The sequence below is a fragment of the Eutrigla gurnardus genome, assembly GCF_963514095.1.
Source record: "Eutrigla gurnardus genome assembly, chromosome: 24".
Lineage (NCBI taxonomy): Eukaryota > Metazoa > Chordata > Actinopteri > Perciformes > Triglidae > Eutrigla > Eutrigla gurnardus.
Window position 1 is genome coordinate 8,239,428 of NC_139935.1, and position 21,406 is coordinate 8,260,833.

At 46.0% G+C, this 21,406-nt stretch overlaps 1 protein-coding gene across 1 annotated transcript; it reads left to right on the plus strand.

Annotated features, from left to right (window-relative positions):
* The first annotated feature begins 3,225 nt into the window (after positions 1-3,225).
* Positions 3,226-21,181, plus strand: LOC311009654 (uncharacterized protein). Its single transcript, XM_084003975.1, has 36 exons — positions 3,226-3,387; positions 3,529-3,680; positions 4,585-5,159; positions 6,435-6,455; positions 6,539-6,601; positions 7,721-7,774; positions 7,862-7,906; positions 8,003-8,029; positions 8,414-8,458; positions 8,598-8,642; positions 8,989-9,042; positions 10,003-10,071; positions 10,164-10,232; positions 10,329-10,397; positions 12,743-12,811; positions 13,505-13,573; positions 13,731-13,799; positions 13,883-13,951; positions 14,041-14,112; positions 14,206-14,274; positions 14,389-14,460; positions 14,557-14,625; positions 15,138-15,206; positions 15,357-15,425; positions 15,624-15,692; positions 15,960-16,028; positions 16,585-16,653; positions 16,732-16,800; positions 16,881-16,961; positions 17,258-17,293; positions 17,528-17,564; positions 17,753-18,310; positions 18,500-18,747; positions 18,833-19,037; positions 20,017-20,209; positions 20,314-21,181. The coding sequence occupies exons 2-35, from the start codon at positions 3,536-3,538 to the stop codon at positions 20,202-20,204; spliced, it is 3,606 nt and encodes a 1,201-aa protein (XP_083860101.1). The 5' UTR covers positions 3,226-3,387; positions 3,529-3,535; the 3' UTR covers positions 20,205-20,209; positions 20,314-21,181.
* Positions 21,182-21,406: the final 225 nt, after the last annotated feature.

Genomic DNA, 21,406 nt, shown 5'->3' on the forward strand with positions numbered 1-21,406 from the left:
CGAGAAAAAATCGGAAAAATAGTGTTTTGTTTTTTCAAGCAACCTCAACACAACCACAGACGCCGATGCTAACAACCGGCATTTATGCTAGCTAACTTCCCATGAATGTCGCTTTTATCTTTCTAATTAATCCATCCCAACGTGTGACAACACTTTGCTAAGGTCCTTAGGGTGATGGCTGTTGATGGTTATTGTTGGTTAATTTTACATGGGCCAAATTGTCATTTTATGGGTGTTCACTTTTTAAACTTGTAAATCTGTGAGTTTTTTCTCGTAAATTTGCCACTTTTTAAACTTGTAAATCTGCAAGTTTTTTCTCGTAAATTTGCCACTTTTTAAACTCGTAAATCTGTGAGTTTTTTCTCGTATATTTGCCACTTTTTAAACTCGTTAATCTGTGATTTTTTTCTCATAAATTTGACACTTTAATCTCATAAATCTGCAACATTTTTCTCGAAATATTACCCCACTCCCCTGGGTACGTAATTTTAATTTTTTATACTTGGCCCTAATATTTCTTTGTAAATAAGAGAGGGAAAACACATTAAAATTAGAAACTAGTACCATATATTATTGTATATTATATAACAAAACAAGTGTCTAAGCTATAAAAATGGATATTCATGTGATCTAAAGGAACATCATGCTGGATTGAGGAAGACTTGAAACAAGAGATTGAGACATAAACTCATATTTACAATGTTTGATGAGATAATAACTCAAGAAGAAGGGTCATTTTCTCATAGATTTCTATACAATCAGCCTTTTTTTGGAACCAGAGGCGTCGCCCCCTGATGGCCAGTAGAGAGAATGCAAGTTTAAGAGACTTCAGCGTTGGCTTCACTTTCCACAAAATGACTGATGCGATCTTAAAGGGTTGAAAGGGCTTTTACAGTGTTAGGTCAGACAGCTTAAACAACAAACACATTTCCCATAATCCTTCGCTTTGCTCAATTAGCTCTCCACACGAGAGAAAGGGGAGCTGCACCAGATTTGAGGGGCAGCATTCTTGAGTGACAGCTCACCTTTCCTCGCTTTCAGTAATACAGTAGGCAGTAAAAACACACGCTATCATCCCTGTTGCAGAGTTATGTGATTCCACTTGCAGCTTTTATGGCTGCAGATGGTCTCATGGGATGTTAAGACTCCTCTCCTCCAGGAATATATATACATTTTTTTGTGGTGCTGAAAAGGACACGCACCAGGTTTCAATAAAAACTGGTGATTCTGGAGAAGTAGGGTATTGTTATAACCTTTCATGTCCAGCTTTGAAGAGACGTCTGCCAGAAAAGAGACTCATGCACATACGAAACGCATTGTAGGGGGGTTCTCCCCCGTAATGTTATCTGAGCAACATGAATGAGTGAAAAACTTGAAGGAATTCCATTGACCAAAATGAAATCCGAGCCGAGACAAAAAGACCAACGCCGGTCCCGTCAGAAAAGAATGAAATATGGAGGCTATTTATCTGTAAACGCTACAGTGGCATAACCCTTCATACAGATTGGCTTTTTTCTGGCTTCTGGAAATGTATGTTTACGGTAAATCATGCCGAGGGAAAGACTAACAACTGCTCTGGGTGTTTTCACAGATGAATCATGGTGCGCTGCTTTCTCAAGGTATGTTGCCTTGAGGGACAAATCACCTATCCAAATTTTCCAGGTCTCTGGATGATACTTAGGGCGAGGCTTCCAGGGGACACGATTAAACAAAACGTGAACAAAATCCTTTAAAGCTACAATAGAGACCGTTATTATAGCAGTGGATTGATAGATTGTTAAATGTGAAATGGTCACTTTATAGTGTGTGTGTGTGTGTGGGTGTTTATGGTCTCAATCTCTAGTTTCAAGTCTTCTTCAATCCAGCATGATGTTCATTTAGTACATTCTGGTCCATTTAGAGTCCAACAGATCAGAAAGCAGGGGATGCTTTAGGGGGCGGGGCTTACCTGCTGATTGACAGGTCGCTATGCAATGCAGTTAGCTACTAAGATGACTTATAAATATGGTCACTTCCTTCACTGGTTGCAAAAAATCCAAGATGCCGATGACCAAAATCCTCGAGGCTTCAAAATCATCAACTCAACTCCAAGCCTGCTCACTTTTTAGCAGAGGTGACAAGTAACGAAGTACAAATACTTTGTTACTGTACTTAAGTAGATTTTTCAGGTATCTGTACTTTACTTGACTATTTATTTTTCTGATGACTTTTTACTTTTACTCCCTACATTTATACACATAAATATGTACTTTCTACTCCTTACATCGTAAAAACAGACTTGTTACTTTAAAAAAAAAAAAAAAACGACAATACGTAAAAGCATACGTAAAAAACGTGACGAACTCGAGAGGGAAAGAGGGAGAAGAAGAACCACGAGCTGCTGGCGTGATTATTCTTGATTATTCTGTCTGAACTTTTTTCGTTTAACAAAATTATCAAAAGATGTATTGTGGGCAAAAATGTTTTTTTTACTTTTTACTTTTACTTTGAAAGTACATTACAGAGCCTGTACTTTCTTACTTTTACTTGAGTAAAGGAGTTGAATCAGTACTTTTACTTTTACCAGAGTACTTTTTTACACGTGTATCTGTACTTCTACTTAAGTACAGAATATGAGTACTTTTGCCACCTCTGCTTTTTAGCACCCAAATACACTGCAAAGGAATATTTTTATTTAAATCCCTCCAACATTCCCTTTCACAGTCAAACATGTCACAGTACAGAAGATAAAGATGCTCTGACCTTTAAAGTAAAACTGTAAAACCGGAAGTCAGCGAAGCTACCAGACATCCCCGACCAAATAAGGTTCTGGCAGTGGCCATGTATGTTTTATTTCTTATGAATGTAAAGTTGTACTTGTTTTCAAAATGAACATAATCCTGCCATTTGCCTTTAAACTGTCAACCACTAGAATCACCCTTTAGATGTGTAAATGCATTCTCCCTGTTCTTATAAACCCCTGAATTCTCCAGAAATCTACCACTCAACACAAACAAATAGATGTTCTGATTTTAGCCAGCTGTTTTGGAGCATTTACTCCCAAGATGCTTTCTTTCTTCCTTAAGAACTCGTTGCTCCGTCATGCCTCCCAGGCACCCCTCCCACACTCCCCCCCCCAAACAGGAGTGAGTGAGTTTTAAAAAAGGGCTGGACTTCACTTAATTCACTGCAAGCTAAGAATGGCTTGAGTCTCATGAGAGCCAGAATCCAATCCAAACTTTTGACAACGCACTGATCCACCCCTGGAAGAGGACTCTCCACTTGTTGCTCAGGATATGGACCCAGCGCACTAACTCATGCTCTTCTTTTTCAACCTTTTCTGAATTCCCTCCCTGCCAGGAGAGCTTTATAGAGCTGAACACATTGGAGTGCTCAGTCAGCAACATTGTGAGTTACGCATACTTGATGCCCGAGTCTCAAACGCATGCTTGTTAAAGCTTGTTCTGTGTGCAGGTTGTGTGTTTTTTTTGAGGGGGTATTAAAAGGTGAGGTCTTTGTCTCTTTATCCATCTTCTCTTCACCTCTCAGGGAAGTCATGGTCCCCTCACTGCACTGGGTCCTTCTCCTGTGGGGACTCCAAGGCCTGTGTGCACAGGACTACGAAGAAGACTATGAGGAAGAGGTGGTGACCACCAAGAAGAAAAGCAAACCATCCAATTCCATACCGCTGAATGGCAAATGTAAGTCGTTAATTTCCCCCCAAAGATGTTTGTGTTGCTGCTCTTTTCCACTTTTCCTTAACTTGGGAAAGGATGTTGTGCAGACGGCACATCTGTCACTTTTTTCATTACCGGGAGAAAAAGGGCTGCCACAGGTTAAAAAAGAAGTGAACATGATACTCAACAAGGACATCGCTGGAGGATGCAATCCACTTGGATTGATCATATCTCTGGGGCTGCTCACAGCCATCCATCTCCCCGTGTGACCGCTCAGTGCTCTGTTACCCAAATGTTTTATCCGCTCAGAATCCAGTTTCCCCAGGCGCATTCCCTCTGTGACATATTCCCCGTGAAGATTAATGTGATATATCCTCAGCCTGTATTAGATCTGTGACCTCCTTCAATGGCTGAAGGTTGGTGCGGCGCGTTGACTTTTATTTCCCTCTTCAAAAACGATCCGCCACATTCATGAACTTATCACACTTTTCCCCTGAAAAGGAATCGGCCTATAGAGCTCGAACAGTCGATAAATCAACTTCTACCTTACGACTTCTGCCTCTTTTGAAGGCTGCACGGATAAAGATTTCCCCCCTGATGCATAGAACCCATTTGGCTGCGATCACTTGGATCTTTATATTTGGCTGGATATGAAAGACACTTCTTTTGTTCGGTCCATATAAACGATATATCTCACTTGAAAATGTCTAGACAGCCAGCTTGGCAACACAAGATACATCATGTGTACTTGGTGGGTGATTAAGAAGCCAACAGTTTGGTGATTATTTGATATAATACGATATGTAATAGGGGGGTCCCTCCACCGGGTCTTAGCTTAGCTCTAAGCTAAGCTAACCAGCAGCCCCAAAAATGTCAAACCATCCCTCAAATTCTGACTTTCTTTCATAAATCTCCTCTCCCTTCTCAGCACTAATAAGTGACGACTGCAAGTTGGAGTTGGCCTTCCTGATCGACAGCTCGGAGAGCGCCAAGGACAACCACGCCCAGGAAAAGCGCCTCGCCCTGGACGTGATGGACCGGGTGCAGAACCTTCGGCTGCAGAACGGCCGGGGCCTCAGCTCGCGGGCGGCCCTGCTTCAGTACAGCAGCCACGTCATCACGGAGCAGACGTTCAAACAGTGGCGGGGCATCGACGACTTCAAGGCAAGGATCGCTCCCATCGTGTACATCGGCCACGGCACCTACACCACCTTCGCCATCACCAACCTCACCCGTCTGTACCTGGAGGAGTCGGACCACAGCAGCATCAAGGTGGCCGTGCTGCTCTTCGACGGCATCTCGCACCCCAGGAACCCGGACATATTCTCAGCCGTGGCCGACGCCAAGAACCAGGGCGTCCGCTTCTTCACCATTGGCATCACGCCGGAAGCCAACGAGGCCGCCAATATAGCTCAGCTGCGGCTAATTGCTAGCTCCCCAGCCTCGCGCTACCTTCACAACCTGCAGGATAGAGGCATTGTGGAGAAAATCATCAAGGAGATTGTGAGTAAAAAGCAAACAAAAGGATGTAGCTTTGTTTCAGATTCCATGCAGAATTGAAGTCAAAGTTTTTATTTTATTGAATGCATGATTTCGGAAAAAAGAAATGTCATTCTTGTGCTTTTATGCCCATATAGTCTTTGTTTCACAAGAGTTACATCGTCTGTGACTATATTCCTCCCTATTCATGGAAGCTTTTACCAGAAAGCCTCAAGCTCTTTCACATTCATGATTACGGCCTGCAAGATTGTGTCAAATTTGTGAAAATGACATGGAAAGTGCAAGCTGTAAAGAGCAGAGTGACTTTTGCCAAATGGAGCCAAAGTTAACGTCTCATACATCTCCGTGCACCCTAGGAGCACTTTCCATGTGCCACCCACTGCTTCATATCCTGACGTTCACCTGCTGCCATGGTAACAGGTCTGCTGTCAAGTCCATCCATCCATCTGTCGTCTACCGCTTATCCTGTATTCAGGGTCGCGAGGGGGGCTGGAGCCGATCCCAGCTGACACTGGGCGAAGGCAGGGTTCACCTGGACAGGTCGCCAGTCTATCACATGTAGAGACAGACAGGTAACCAGTCTATCACAGGGAGACATGTAGAGACAGACAGGTAACCAGTCTATCACAGGGAGACATGTAGAGACAGACAGGTAACCAGTATAACACAGGGATTATGAGAACATGTGCTACACAGCAACATCCTGTCCTGGCTGTGACATGTGCTCCGCGTTAAAACTCCTTGTGGGAACGTCGGCTTCATCAGGCAACCAGCTCCTAAAACGCCGCCTCAAACCTGGGCTTACTTGTTGACGCAAATATGATACGGGCAAACGTTCTAGAAAATGTGCAGCACTGCATCTGTATAAGCATGAGAAAGTTGAATCTTCAGTCTCAGCGTTGCTCCGTCCTCTGAGACGTCTGCGTGGTCTTCAGATCCCCCCCTCGCCAGACTACTCCTCTGATCAATGCATGTGGTTTGTGTTTAGTCTGGGTGGAATCTGGACCATTTCCCCTCGTGTCGAGAATGCGGTTAGCTTTGAAACCTGTAGAGTGAAAAGAGAGGCTCTGGCAAGAAGTTGCAAGATGTCACTCGCAGACTCAGGTGGAGGAAGACGAAGGCCATCTGACCAACTGAACCCAGGCCAGCTGTAAACAAGTTTAATTGGGTGTTTGGGTAGCAGGTGTGCGTTGCTGTATAGTAAACCTCCAAGAAAAGATCTCTTCCTGTAAATGTGGATGAACCATGTCTGACGGCAGTCCTGTGTTTTCTCCACAGACGGCGCTGGCGGATGAAGGGGTGAGTCTCAAGACGACGTTCACACACATTTCCTGGTTTGTGACCCCGAATGGCTGGTCTGACCCTTCTGTCCCTGTTTGCAGTGTCCTCTGGCCCAGAGCACGTGTGCATGTAGCAAGGGCGAGAGGGGAGCTAGCGGCGCGTCTGTAAGTATTCATTATTAAATACAGTAATACGTCACTATGGTTAGGAAGCAGGACCCCTTCAGGAATTGACATTATTCAGTCGTTGTTAGGAAAGTGTCAAACATTTATTTGCCACAGATCCTATTTTCTGCAATAATCTGAAATCCAATCGGCTTTTGTTGAGTGACAGTGCGATGTTAACTTCCTGGTTGGCCTACAAAAACACTAAATATGAAGAAATGCAGTTCCTGTGTCGGTGTATATAGTGTACTGTGTTAGTTTTCCATACTAAGATCTATTGAGGTTCCATATTGGCCCTCCTCTGCTACATACGCTTCATCCTGTTTTTAAAACCACATCTATCGTATCTTTCTGCTGCCCCTAAAAGACAATTACGCCCAGACCGGTCTGATTTGAGGACAGCACAGCTAACGGGCTACATAATTGTGGGTTTCGGGGGGGTGGATTGAGTAGATGATGTGGTTTTGAGTATCCCTGCACCAGTGAGAGTAAAGCAAATACCTCACATTCCTCTAACAGAATTGAGAACAGGCCTAAACAGATGTATTTACATGGGAAATCAGTCGGATTGTCTGAGGACACATGCTCCGTGCAGAAGACTTTCTTCGCCTCTGTCGGGATAGGAACGCCGCTTTTATTACACGGAGAAGGTCAGCCGCAATTAGACGCGGCGCTTCGACTTTGATGTGTTTTCACAGGATGCGGACAGAGTTATTGCCAGCGTTAAAGCTAACGCTCGGAACAAAAGCTGATTCACATCAGCTGGCAGCAGGACGCACTGCATGCAGGGAGATGCGTGGAAGATCCAGTCCTCCAGACTCAATGGCCTTTATCCATAGCTGGAAACGCTGTGAGCCTATATCTAATAGACATGACTCAGCAAGAAACCAAATTCACTCAGCATTCCTGTTCATGAATTGCAGTTTCTTGCAAACCCAATTAGGAATGAAGACATTTCTCCCCTCACCACGAGTCAAGAGGTGTTTTTACTCACCAGATAATCTACTTCATATGGAGGCTTTCATTCATCTGGTGGTCATGCTTTTTATTCTAAGCCCTGGAGAAGCTCTTGATCTATTTAAAGTGTCCCGACGGTGCTTTCCATGACTTTCTCTCCAGGGCAAGAAAGGTCGTCCTGGAGAAGATGGAAGCCCCGGTACAAGAGGACAGAAGGTGCCACCTCCTCATTGAAACAGCTGTTTTTTTTATTTAAGAATGCATGTTAGTCCAAACCAGGACGCTAAAATCCCTCTCTCTTAGGGTGAAAGTGGGCTCAGTGGACTTCCAGGTCGGGAAGGATCCGAGGTGAGCTTGAGATTCACATGAGTCCTTTCTTGAGTGTGTGTGGCGGTGTTTTGGTTGCCGTCTGTCTCCTGACTAAACGCTGTTTTGTACACACAGGGAAAATCAGGATACAAAGGAGAGAAGGTGTAGTATGGATCCTCTAAAGTCTCTCCATATGTGGTTCTCTCGGAGTATCGCATTCCCACGCTCGTGGAGAACCCGCAGCAGCGGCCTGATAAAGGGCCTTGAAAGGGAGAAGACTCTGGAAATATCACGGCATTTTGTTCTCCTTTGTTCATCTGTGTTAAATGTCAAGCCCGTCTGCAAGAATTTCCACTTACTTACTGAGAAATTGAATTACGTAAATCCCATGCCATTAGTTGTTGCACACCAGCGGCTGCGATAATAAAAGCCATTATTCCGTAAGAAATGGCTCCCTGGAAATTGCACTCCGTGTCATAAACTTTAAATTATGCAAAATGACACTACGCTAAGGACTTGATTAAAGTGCGTTTTCTTCTTTTCCAGGGCGAGAGAGGGGAGTGTGGCACACCTGGAATTAAGGGAGACAGGGTATGTTGTTGTAAGACGTTATCGGAGTAGAATGCAAATGACTGACATCGTTTTGTTCTATTGCTGTCGCCGATTTACCACGCTATCATTAAATCCATCATGACCCAGTAGGTATTGATTATGATCTCCATTTGTCCAGGGTCCTGAAGGTACCCTTGGCCCAAGAGGGAACCGTGGACTTCAGGTGAAATCTATCATTCATTTCATTTCTTATCATCCCCATGGCCCGTTAGTTACTGCTGCTCCATCCGTCACGTTAGCCGTTCCAGAGTGGCACGTTCATATTTTACTGTGATAAAGATGGCACATTCACCACTCTAAATTTACAGTGAGTTTTGAAACTTTGATTTGTGGATGTTGTCGGCTCACTAGAAGGCGTTATCAGCTGGAGCTGATTAACAATAACTCCATCTCCAGCTCACTTAAAAGACAATATAACACAAGTGAAAGTGCAGAGATGGGCTGCAGATGACTGAAATATCATGCAGATTACGTCATGTTTAACCCTCACACACTTCTTCACCATGCAGGGTTTGCCTGGTCCGCTTGGCGATAGTGGACCTGAAGGACTGATGGGTAAAAAAGTAAGTCTTCCTCAGTTTTGATGCTTTTGAAATCCCTTTTTGGACATGCTTGAACCAAACCGCTCAAATCTGGGACGTCTTGGGGTACGAAAGATGTTTTTTAATCCTTCCATCCAAAGATGGTGAATAACCTCGTTCCCTGTGGAGTGGCAGAGGTGAAAAATATGTCGCTGCATGTGCAAGAATGAAGAAAAAAAAGTGAGAAAACACATAATCGTGTTTTTCACAGAGGAACGATCTGGAAGTTGAGAATCCGGTCCGATTAAATCAATCCATCATGTGCATTAATAAGATAACAAATGTAAAGTAGCCCTGAAACTGATCGGATGAGCATACACTTATTTGTGAATTATGATCCGTCACCAGTGGAACATATGAAACCCCTCAGAAGTCCCTCATCTGTTATTATCCTGTCAGCCTATTTGTCTGTTCCTTCTTTTTAACACCCGACTTTCTCGTTTTATAGCCAACTCCGTCATGAGCCCACACTCCCCACCAAGCGTCGCCCCGCTTAATTATTTTGGAAGAATGTTCACGTCGATTGTCTGGCTGTCATTCTCCATCTCCTGAACGGCAGACTAATGTCTGCCTTTAAAACGTTGTCCCAACTTGTTGGAAAGGGCAAGGGAAATGGAAAAAAAAGGAAAAAGGTGGCGGTATGCGCCTGCTAACGTTTCCACACCTTCTTCACGCCTCTCGTGTGCCCTCCTGCTGCACACCGTCGCCGTGATTTACAGCCCCTGAGTGAATAATAGCATGCTCCACCAATAATGTCTTGACTTAAGGAATGGAGGTACCACAAAGTACACGTCTAGGCCCCCTTTTAAAATAGTAATATTAGAGGTGGGAAAAGTAGTGGGCGTAAAGGTGGAGTTCTTTTTAACCCGGACAGCTCCACTGATGTGGGGTCTGTGACCCAGGAACATGAATAAAACAGTGTTTGTGTCGATCTTTTTATAGGGGGAAAGGGGGCTTTCTGGGCCACCTGGAATCCAAGGGGAAACAGGGATCGGCCTCCAGGGACCCAAGGTAAGCACCCTATTGGTTTGGAAAATGAAGCAAACATAGTAATCCACCTGTGTCTCACCCTGTCCGTGCATCCATCTCACCCCCTCACACAGGGTGATGTCGGGTACCAGGGCCGATCCGGGCCTCCAGGTCCTCCAGGACTTGGCGAGTCTGGACCACCGGTGAGTAAGAAGCACACGCATGAAATCGCTAGGATACCACTGTAGGTAAAGGGCCTATTTAAGGTTCGTTGACGTGATTTTGTTTGACTTGCTCAGGGGCCTCAAGGGCCACAGGGAGTCCAAGGAGAGAGAGGACAGATAGGAGAAGGTCTCCCTGGACCAAAGGTGAGTTAGTGTCTTTTATGTCTGGGCTCACACTTTTTCCTGCACTCAAACCCGCTAAAAGCGTTGAACCCTTTTAACCCCATTTCATGCATTCACCTACGACTCACCCACCTCCCCGCTGCCCTGCTCAAAGGCCTCCTCCGTCTGGCCTCCAGATTCCAGCGGAGGAAGTAGGTAATGTGTGTGCTTACAAGAGATGTTAACACAAGGCAGAAGTCCACATACAGCGGTGCAGCATGGCTCGCATTAGCTCACAGTACGGTCCGCTCCAGTGATGGTCCCCGCTGAGAACATGATGCAGCCATGATAAAGGAAAATAGCCAGGGCACCTTGTGACAGGAGAGGAAAGAATGAGCCTCCCTTCAACACACACACACACACACACACACACATAAATATACCATGTTCCTTACCCCAGTTTATAACAAAGAGAAGCTAAGCTCCTCGTCTCCTGTCTCCCGTTACTAAGACTTTCTTGCAAAAATATCTTTCATCGATGGTTCAGACAAGATAAAGGGTTTTATTAGTGTATGTAGAATAAGCGTATCTTTTTGGTTCCGTGATTATTTAACTGAAAAAAAAAAAAGAAAACCATGATACAGATGATAGCACCATACATATATTATTAGTTCCGTTATGAACACTGGCATATTTCTGGGTGCTAATATCCGTGCAGGTGTAGACCGGGCCTTTAACTATAAATGTAATGCTGGGATTTAACATGTTGTGCTCCCACTGTCAGCTGTTAAGTTTCCTCCAGGTGTGTCAAATCACAGTCATTACATTTAACACTGATGCCCCTGAGCCTTATCGGCTCTATAAGTGATCAAACAAATCAACGCTGCAACAAACCCCTTTGTTGTTTGTTGCATCCAAATAAAGGGTGATTTAAGGGATTTTTTTTAACACTCAACTGTAGTGATAATCAAATATAACAACTAAATAACACTTATTTCCCCACATACCTTCATTTAATTTCTTATTTGAGGACTTTCCGACAAGTTTCCCCGGCTGGTGTTTCAGCCTCGGATCGGCCTCGGGGCTGCTCATTCTTTCCTAAGCGGGAGATTTTTACCGCCGACTCGCAGGTGGCGTTCTCGCTCCGAAAGAAGCGCTCTACCGGTGACGTGTCTCAACAGGCTCCAGATCCACAGGAGCTCTGCAGCAACATTAGCCCTTTTTCCCACATCATTAGCACTGCGGTTTGTGTGCCAGAGTGAGGGATCACAGAGTTGTGGCGATAAATCTCCATTTTCTGACATTGCTATGCCAATCTGTGTACTTCTGTGTGTGTCACTGTGTCCTTGAATGCCCTTGGCAGACAGGCAGATGTTGTCATCAATGCACAGATTACAGATTAATAGAGAAACTAGATGTAAGGTTTGATATCGCTCCATAACCCCGCTTTAAACGAGTCTACTCATATATGTTTCTGATTTTGGAAGCCTACTGTCATATAAAACAGTGTTTGTTTTTGCAATGCAAGTTATATATAGTCATAAAAACCATAATTATACAGAAGCATTGGCAATACAAATGTTAGGGCTCTAGCCCTCCAGCAATGCTCATTATATGTATTTAAGTTGATATAAAGACATCAAATAATATATATTTGCGGTGGGCCATAATTGCAATAATTGAATACATTCTAATATAATATAATTGGGAAATAAAAGTATATAAAAATGTGAATTGAACGTGCCTGGTTATGTTTAGGAAAAGATCATGACCATATAGATACGACTCCCATGTCAGAAAAACAGCAAATACCGTCGCCTTTTATTTACAATCCAACCCAAAGGATCAACATCACAAAGTCATTTTCACATTTAGCTCAAAGCAAAATCCAGATATGCAGTCTGATGTCACGAATCACACGCATACATCTTTGTGAAAGGAACAAGAGAAGCCCTCTCCCTTCAGGCGAGGAGCGTTAAAACGGCCCTCTAATGACAAACTAAAACTCATGTCGGGGTTAAGGGGGCTTTAAATCAGATGTGAGGCCCGTAATAACTCACAGGGACTTTGAAGAGCATTGTGTTTGGTTTGTGTGGGAACAGGCTCACAGTTTACTCACACACCGGTGCCAAAACTATCTGACAGTGAAATATCTCCATCTGGATGCTTTCTCTGTTAAACACGGCTGTCCATCAACTTCCAGACGTCAACATAAACAGGAATTAAAAAGGAATGTTTGACCCAAACGTCCATCGGTAAGCTTCGCTGCTGTTGTGGAACTGTTTCTTCTCTCCGGCGGATCAAAGAGACGACTTTTTCTGGTCGTTTTCATATATGTTAACAGCTATTTCCAGCCGGGAAAACAAACTTGTGTTGTGTGTTCGCAGGGAGAGCGAGGCTTGGAGGGGCCGCGGGGGCTCAGAGGACAGCCGGGCGCCGGAATCAAAGGAGACAAGGTAGAGCACAAAGTGGCTTTGAATGCGACACAAAGAGTCCTGTCGTGAAAAGAAAGTTGTCCGAACCTCCGGCGGACGCATTCAGCGCGGCGTTATCTACGAGGTCACCGTCTCCGGGTGATGAATGGAGGTTAAAGGCAGCGTAGGAGTGGGCAGCTTCACAAGCTCCTCTCCATCATCCAGGATGTGTTCACAGATCCTCGCAGCCATCTGGCAATCTTGATGATTTATCTGAAAGTTGCATAATTCGTCTTATGTCACTGGAATATGACGTGAACATTTGGGAACGAAGGAAACCCCCCCCCCCCTCCCGAAAAATAGTTCCTTCCTGGCACGGATGGTGCTGACAGCTTTACTGAGGCCTCGTGGGGAAGTTCATCACACGTAATTGCGATGTTTAAACGCGTGGTCATGACAAACCAGTGCCTCCGGGCTTTTCTCTGCATTCAAATCTCATGTCAAAAAAAGCAAATGACATCGAGTGATGTGAGATTTGATCTCCATAACGGTATCCACCCGTTAGTGAGATGAAATGCGGAGGATCTTGGCAGAGCATCCTTCCCATTTGGGTGTTTTCCACATGCAGTAAATCAGCGAACGTCCCGGTCGGCATCTGAGCACGACGCGCTGTCACACTATCAACACGTACACGCTGTTATCATCATTAACCTCCACTCTTATCTGAACACGCAGGGGGATTTTGGCCCTCCAGGACTTCCCGGGCCCCTCGGCCTCCCAGGAGCAGGCATTCAGGGCGAGAAGGCAAGTGCCTCCGTCGGATGACGCCCACTTTACTTGAACTGCAATTAGACTTTTGAATGTTATTCCGCACATGAATGGAAATTCCATGTCTTTTTTATTTTTATTTTTAGATAAGACGATAATAGGGGGATGTCTTTTAATCTATGTATCCTTGCAGGGCGTGGAAGGACCAAGGGGGCCACCAGGCAGCAGGGGCCAACCAGGCGAGGGCTTGCCTGGATCCAAGGTCTCAAGATACACTCATGATGTTCTTTCATAACAGTTTTAATCTGCACAAAAACATTTTAAGCAATGTCTGATCTCACACAGGGGGACCAAGGTTTACCAGGCGAGCTTGGCTCTACAGGAGAGAGAGGGGCTGGAGACCCTGGGCCGAAGGTGAGTCCAGACTCACATCAGCTGCAACCATTTATATGTGTTTCTATTGACATCTACAAACCGACACATGTCCGTGAACCTGTCCTCAGGGTGAGCCAGGATCAACGGGGATCTCTGGTTTGCCGGGTCTGCCAGGGGAGGACGGCGCTCCTGGACAGAAGGTAGTTTAAATCCCCGCCTCCTGTATCTAAATGTGTGTTTCCTCTGATATCAAAACCCTGAAAGCTATAGAATATGTGTGTTTGCGTCTTCAGGGGGAGCCGGGGCCTGTAGGTCTCAGGGGGTCAGAGGGGGCAGCGGGAATCGGCACCCAGGGTGAAAAGGTAAAAATCAAAGTGACATTTCCTGCTTACTTTTTTTTTGCATGCCTTTACCTGAATATTATAAGTAATGTCACAGCAAGATATAATAACTGTATTCTCAATACGATCTTCAAGGGCGACCAAGGCCAAAGAGGAATACGGGGCTTGACGGGTCCCCATGGCATCGCTGGACCTTCAGGACCAAAGGTCAAAGATTAGCTATTAAATAAGAGTAAAAGGGTGTAAATGGTTCGGGATGATGAGAAGAGAAACAAATGTCTTTCTTGCACTGATCTTCACCAGGGAGAACCAGGGACACAAGGACGGGTGGGATTTCCTGGTCCACCAGGCCGCTTCGTCGCCGGACCCAAGGTACTCCAGTCCACTGTGGAAAACACTTTTCATTTTACCTTAGTGGGTTCAACCAGCCGTGACTCACCAAAAGTTATGCATCATATTTTGGAATCTCATCAGTCTCAGGAAATTTGAGTTGGACCCAAACGCAGATGGATTGATGAGGAGGCAGCAGCACATTTTTTACCGCCTGATTCGATCGTCCAGACGAGAAGTCACATAATCTATTTACTCATTTTAGTCCAAACAGCTCGGAGCTGAATTTAAATAAACGGTTGATGAATAAAGCAGGTGTGTGATATCGCCCGTTCCTTTGATTAAAGCGTTCTATCTTCCATATGAAACCACTGACGTTTCAGTGTAAATGTAATGTCTGAACATCATGCGCCATCTGCTTTGTTTACCTTTTTATACATTTCTCTGGGCTTAACACTATGATTCATGGGTAATAAGGAGGGGAAGCAACCTGCAACAAAAGAGATGGAGAGAATCAGGAATATAGAATGAAATGTCGTCCGCATGTGTTGTAGGGGGATCTCGGCCCAAGTGGTCCTCCTGGTCCATTAGGAGAGACTGGCTACGGACTTCCTGGCCCAAAGGTACCACTCATTATATCTGAAACACAAGCGTGGAAAAGCAGCAGACAGCACATGTGTCCATTCTATGCACATTCCTCTTGACTTGGCTTTGATCGCCTCTGTGTAAATCACTGTTGTATGAGTGGATCAGTGTAACTGTGTCTGATGTAGGGGGACCGTGGAGATTCGGGCCCTGCAGGTCCATTCGGTCCCAAAGGAGAAGGCTATCCCGGCCCCCTGGTGAGAACTGATTTAGGGACTGACATGCCCGTTTCTTCTGTCTTATTCCATCCTCCAGTTCCAGCCACGCATCAACATTTATTACCAAAAGTTACCGTACATGACCCTCATGAACTTTCCTTCTTTAACAACATATCATTCAAAGGAATAGTTTAACATCTTCTTGTTTAAACTACTGACGTGCCCTGTGTTCTTCAGGGCCCTCCCGGTCTGCCTGGACTTCCAGGAGAACCCGGCCAGGAAGGGGAGGGCATCCCTGGGCCAAAGGTGAGAACCTGGATCCACCAGTCAGTGCATGTTGGTGGCAAACGAGAGAGCATGCCGGCGTATCGCTAATACGACGCAGACGGATGAGGAGTGGAGCATTTGTTTGAAGCGGGGTGGAAGTATCCGCCCTGTGACAGATGTGGTCATTTGTTGGAGGAATCTAATTAAAGGAAACAAGGCTTTACTCAGCACCGGAGTCGTTGCTTTGATGGATTGTAAATTGCTGTGTTGTCGGTGTTCATATATCTTCACTGTTCTCCTTCACAGGGCGATGTGGGTTTCCGAGGGCTGCCTGGTTTACCAGGACCTCCGGGCGAAGGCCTTCAAGGACCTCTGGTACTCAGATTTGACCTTAGCTCTCACTCAAATGACCTGACTTTTCATCTCCCTATTTTAAGCATTAAAAAACCTGCAACAACATGAATCAATGACAGCACTGTGAATCTCCACAGACAAACAGTATGTGTCTGATGAGAAGCAGGCTCAACCGAAGTCACACCTGGCACCCATATGTCCCCAAATCCCCCACCCAGAGTCCCTGCAGGCGTGGGACCAGTGTTTCTGCAGGTCCGGGCGCTGCAGTCATGCAGCAATAGGCAGGATTTAATTAGAAACTCAGCTAACGCCGTCATGTTGGCAGACTCCAGCCCTTATTCACGTTGACGGGGATAATCCTCACCTTGAAAATGCTTTTTGCTGGATATATGACTGGCTGTTTAATAGCGTGTTTCATATTCAGCGTCGATCATGTGCTCCATGGCTGGTCCGGCCTGTAACATTGTTCAATCATGTCGAGGTTTGATCTGAAGACATACAGAAATAAGTCTCCTGACCCCTTTGGTGGTAAAAACAAGTCTCCAATGTGATGCTTACTGTGTCTTCTGTGCTGCAGGGTAATCCGGGGCGGCCTGGCCCTCCAGGGCCAACAGGGCCACCAGGACAAGGAGTTCAAGGACCGAAGGTAGGCACATACAGTATATCTGAGAGGTGTATGACTGCGCTGCACATGCAACCTAGTTGATTGACGTGTTTGATTCAGGGTGAGCAGGGGTCCCAGGGTGTGACGGGGCCACGGGGCGTACCCGGAGAAGGCTTCCCCGGAGCTAAAGTGAGTTCAGGACCTCCTAATGTGGCCTTGTTTGGGCGTAATGTGTTATGTTCTGATCACTGATGTTGTTTGTGTGACAGGGGGACCGCGGCTCAGCAGGGGAGAGGGGGCTGAAGGGGATCACAGGGGACCTGGGAGATCCTGGAACCCCGGGGACACCTGTGAGTGACCCCCTTATAGAGGATTTCTACGTCTTCATGTAATTGGATGCTACAAACGGTCCAGTGGTAGTCTCAACATGTTTAATAGCTCACAGCCGTGGCGGTGGTTTGCCTTAATGAGCGACCGTGTTAATTGGTGACTCTCGGCCGAATGCATCCGTGGTTGCTCGTGGTGACGGCAGCTCCTGAAATCTCCCACAGAACATTATTATAATATATTATATAATTAATTTCAAGGTAAATGGCGTTTAAAATGTGAAAGAATATTATAACTACGTTGTGTTTTCTTATTTCAGGGCCGAGCTGGTGTTAAAGGTGAAGCAGGCCTCACTGTGAGTCTTACTACTTTTTCATACTAGCTTGTACTTTCCATTCCATGCTTTCATGCACAACATCTCAGTTTATGTTTCTCCAAATGAGCTGATTTTGAATTTAAACGTTCCCGATTGGCGTCCCATAAACATCATGCTATTTTTACATGAGTGAATGCTTCTTCCACCGCTGACTGTCAGTTCCCGCTCATGTTTATTTATACACTCACACTGTGTTGGTGTATTCATTTTCAGAGAGAAGACATCATCCGCATGATCAAAGAGATATGTGGTAAAGTATCTTGTGGTCTTTGCAGTATTTGTTTCCCTTCTCTGTATTGCCTCAACGGCACAGATGTTACCAGAGAAGGCTCCGAGCCACTGTCTCATGGTATCTGTAGATCGTTAGATCAGATTCCACATGGTGAACGTCGTCAAAGCGTTGCCGTGATCTCATCCGTGGATGTGATGTGATTCCAGGATGTGGGATCAAGTGTAAGGAGAGGCCCATGGAGCTGGTGTTCGTCATCGACAGCTCGGAGAGCGTGGGCCCCGACAACTTTGAGATCATCAAGGACTTCGTGAACGCGCTGGTGGACCGGGTCACGGTGGGCCGCAACGCCACCAGGATCGGCCTGGTGCTGTACAGCCTGGAGGTGAAGCTGGTGTTCAACCTGGCGCGCTACGTCACCAAGCAGGACATCAAGCAGGCCATCAGGAACATCCCGTACATGGGGGAGGGCACCTACACCGGTACAGCCATCCGGAAAGCCACGCAGGACGCCTTCTACAGCTCCCGCGTGGGCGTCAGCAAGGTGGCCATCGTGATCACCGACGGCCAGACGGACAAGCGAGAGCCGGTGAAGCTGGATATAGCCGTGCGGGAAGCCCACGCCGCCAACATCGAGATGTTCGCCCTGGGCATCGTGAACACCTCGGACCCAACGCAGGCCGAGTTCATGAGGGAGCTCAACCTGATCGCCTCCGACCCCGACAGCGAGCACATGTTCCTCATCGACGACTTCAACACCCTGCCAGGTCAGAGACACGCGTCCAATGAAAGCCTCTAATATCACAAATCTTAGATAACATGTATTACCCGGTTGTTGAGATCTTCCAGTCTGGACCGCAAAGGTGGACAGACAGACAGACAGACCTCCTGGTTGGTGTCCAATCATTAGACTGCCCCCGGCTCTGACCTCTCCCCTCTGTGTCTTTGTGTCTCAGCGCTGGAATCCAAGTTGGTCAGCCAGTTCTGCGAGGACGAGAACGGCGCCCTGATATACAACAAAATAACTAACGGCTACAACGGCAACAGGAACGGCAACAACGGCAACTATGCCATCGGTGGCTACGGGCAACGGCCTGTCACCGAGCTAGCAGTGAACGGCCGCCAGTCTGGCACCAGCACTCAGAGCCAGGGGGGCCGGGTCCAGACCACCCAGCACGGCAGCAAAGGATCCAGCACAGGACACGTAAGGCTCATACGAGTGTGTGGAGGTTGTATAAGTGCATTATAAATAACGGCTTAACACTGGTTGCTGGTTTTGTCTCCGGCAGGGAGGAGGGCAGCGCGTCTCCACCGAGACACAGTCGGGAAGCGAGCGCGGGGACACGTTTAACCGCAACACCTCAGACATCAGCCCCCCCACCAGAGGCTCCTCCTCCTCATCTTCTTCATCCTCTTCTTCTGCACGGATAAGCACATCATCCTCAGGTGTCTCCATCCAGAATGTGCCTGCACTAAAGCCAGCTCTCCCCAAAGGTACGGACAGTCACTCTGCTCTTTAATAGCCACTGCATATAACATCTCCATGTTTAGTCTCCACTGGGATCCACCACCGACCTCACGCTGCTGGAGGTCAAGGCCGTATAAATCACGTGTCAAACAATTTTCACTGCAATTCTACTGTATTTCCGGCTCCAGTTTACTCTAAGGAGGCGGTTATTACTGTAGTTATTCCTGCAACATGTTCTCCCTTTGATTCACGTTTGTATGAGAGTGGTGAAATGTCTGTTTCGTGCTGGTCAAAAGGCTATAACTAGACCGTAATTGATAAAACACACATCGTATCGCTGTATTCTTCGCCTGGCGGTTCGTGATAAGGCTCAACTGCAGACGCTGGAACCAATTTCCCAGTGCAGACAGCTATTGTGTGGCGTTCCTCTAAATCACGACGACGACTTCATCTCCTCAGCTGCGGTTCAACTGCAGCGGCTCCTTCTCCACAGCAATCAGGAGCCGGTTTCACAAACGCTGGGACTGAGATCAAACCGGGCGTCAGACTCCAGATAGATGTCGCGATCCTATTCTGTTGTGCAGCTGTCGTGTTCTGAAGCAGGACTCCTTTTGTCACCAATTCTGTTTTTTTTATTTTTTTATGTATCAGTCAAAGCTCTGTTCTCCCCAGAAGGAAATGTTCCTCTGGTGGAAGATTTCTCATTATTAGCTCGACAACACTGCGAACTAGAAGGGCGCCTCCAGCAATTCTCAGTGTTAAAGTTTCTATATTTAACATTTATGAAGCAGGAAACTACAAAAATGTGACGATATCCATAGATCTAGCAAGAATGAAGTCGGTCTCCCTCTGTGTGTGTTGTTATCCGAGCTTCAGTGCACACTGGTCATTGTTACCATGGAAACACCACCCTGAGTTAGCCTGAGGTGAGGTTAGAAGTATGAAAAGAACCTAAAGGAAGCCAATTGTTTCGGATGCATGTCTGATTGCTGGTTTTTCCTGCAGAGTCTGCCCCCCTGGACCCCCTCTGTGGTCTGGTCCTGGACCAGGGCACGTGTCGGGACTATAACATCCGCTGGTACTTCGACAAGCAGGCCAACGCCTGCGCCCAGTTCTGGTACGGAGGCTGCAACGGCAACAAGAACCGCTTCGACACAGAGGAGGAGTGCAGGAGGACGTGTGTGATCGCCTGATCCATGTATGGCACTTTTCTTCTTCTTCTTCTTCTTCTTTTTTTGCATGTTCCTCAAGGCCATAACAAATAAAGGTTCCAAATGTTTGAAATGTGTTTTCTCCTTCCAGGAGTGAAGGCATCTGCCATACATCTGCTGTAGATACTCCAAGGAGGGGCAGCTAATCCCAGCCATTGTTCAGCGAGTTCTGTAAAGTTCCTGCATCACTCTCAGGCACATATACGTTCCGCATCCCTCCCATCCTCCTCTAATTCCAGTGAACGAGAGCCCCACTTTGATGGATATACCTCCACTCTTCTTGTGTATGTTGTTTTTCTTTGTTATACGCATGTAACGCAGGGAGATACTCCATCGCTCCTCCTCAGGAATACAGATGAGCACCCTCACTGTGTGCGTCCTCCTCCCCAGGGACTCCCACACCTCTTGGACATGGTCACGTTTCTCAGACAGGCAGTGAGTGCTGCAAAGATTGTGAATAACTGGACTGGTCGGTAAAGAACTCATCATAATCATCGCATCAGACACAGTGTAGCTATTTGTTTCTTTACAACCACTGTAGAGCCAATAACACACAAATGAAGCCTCATCTTTTATCAATAAAATACAGATTGTTCTCTCTCTCTCTCTCTCTCTCTATATATATATATATATATATATATATATATATATATATATATATATATATTGAATATATATATATACAAAATGACTGATGCTCTGTCACTTCATGTTATACTTTTGTGCACTTTTTTTTATTTTCTGAATGATAATGTGATGCTTTGTGTTTACATCTTGTCACTTCTCGGACGCACACACTGCCCCCTACTGGGCGCCGCATGCTGATGTCACTGAAGTCGGCGCTGCTTTCCACGAAACCGAAACTTGTACTTCCATTGTCCAGCAACTGGTTTGCCACTACGTTACCCAGCTGCCCCGACTGTATACACCCACGTCATAATAAACCTGATCCAAACCAATTCACCGTGTGCAAACATCACGTTGCCGATGCTAACTAACAGCGGGCGCGGAAGAATAAACATGGAATTTAAAATCACTAACAGCGGTCAAAATATGTTTTTTTAATGTGGTCATGTGGGAGGGGAGTCGGGGGAAGTGGCATGCATGCAGGGCCTTGAACCCTGAACCCTCAGGAACTTGAAATAATATACGTCACGTCATAGTCATGTTTTTTTTTTTCAGTT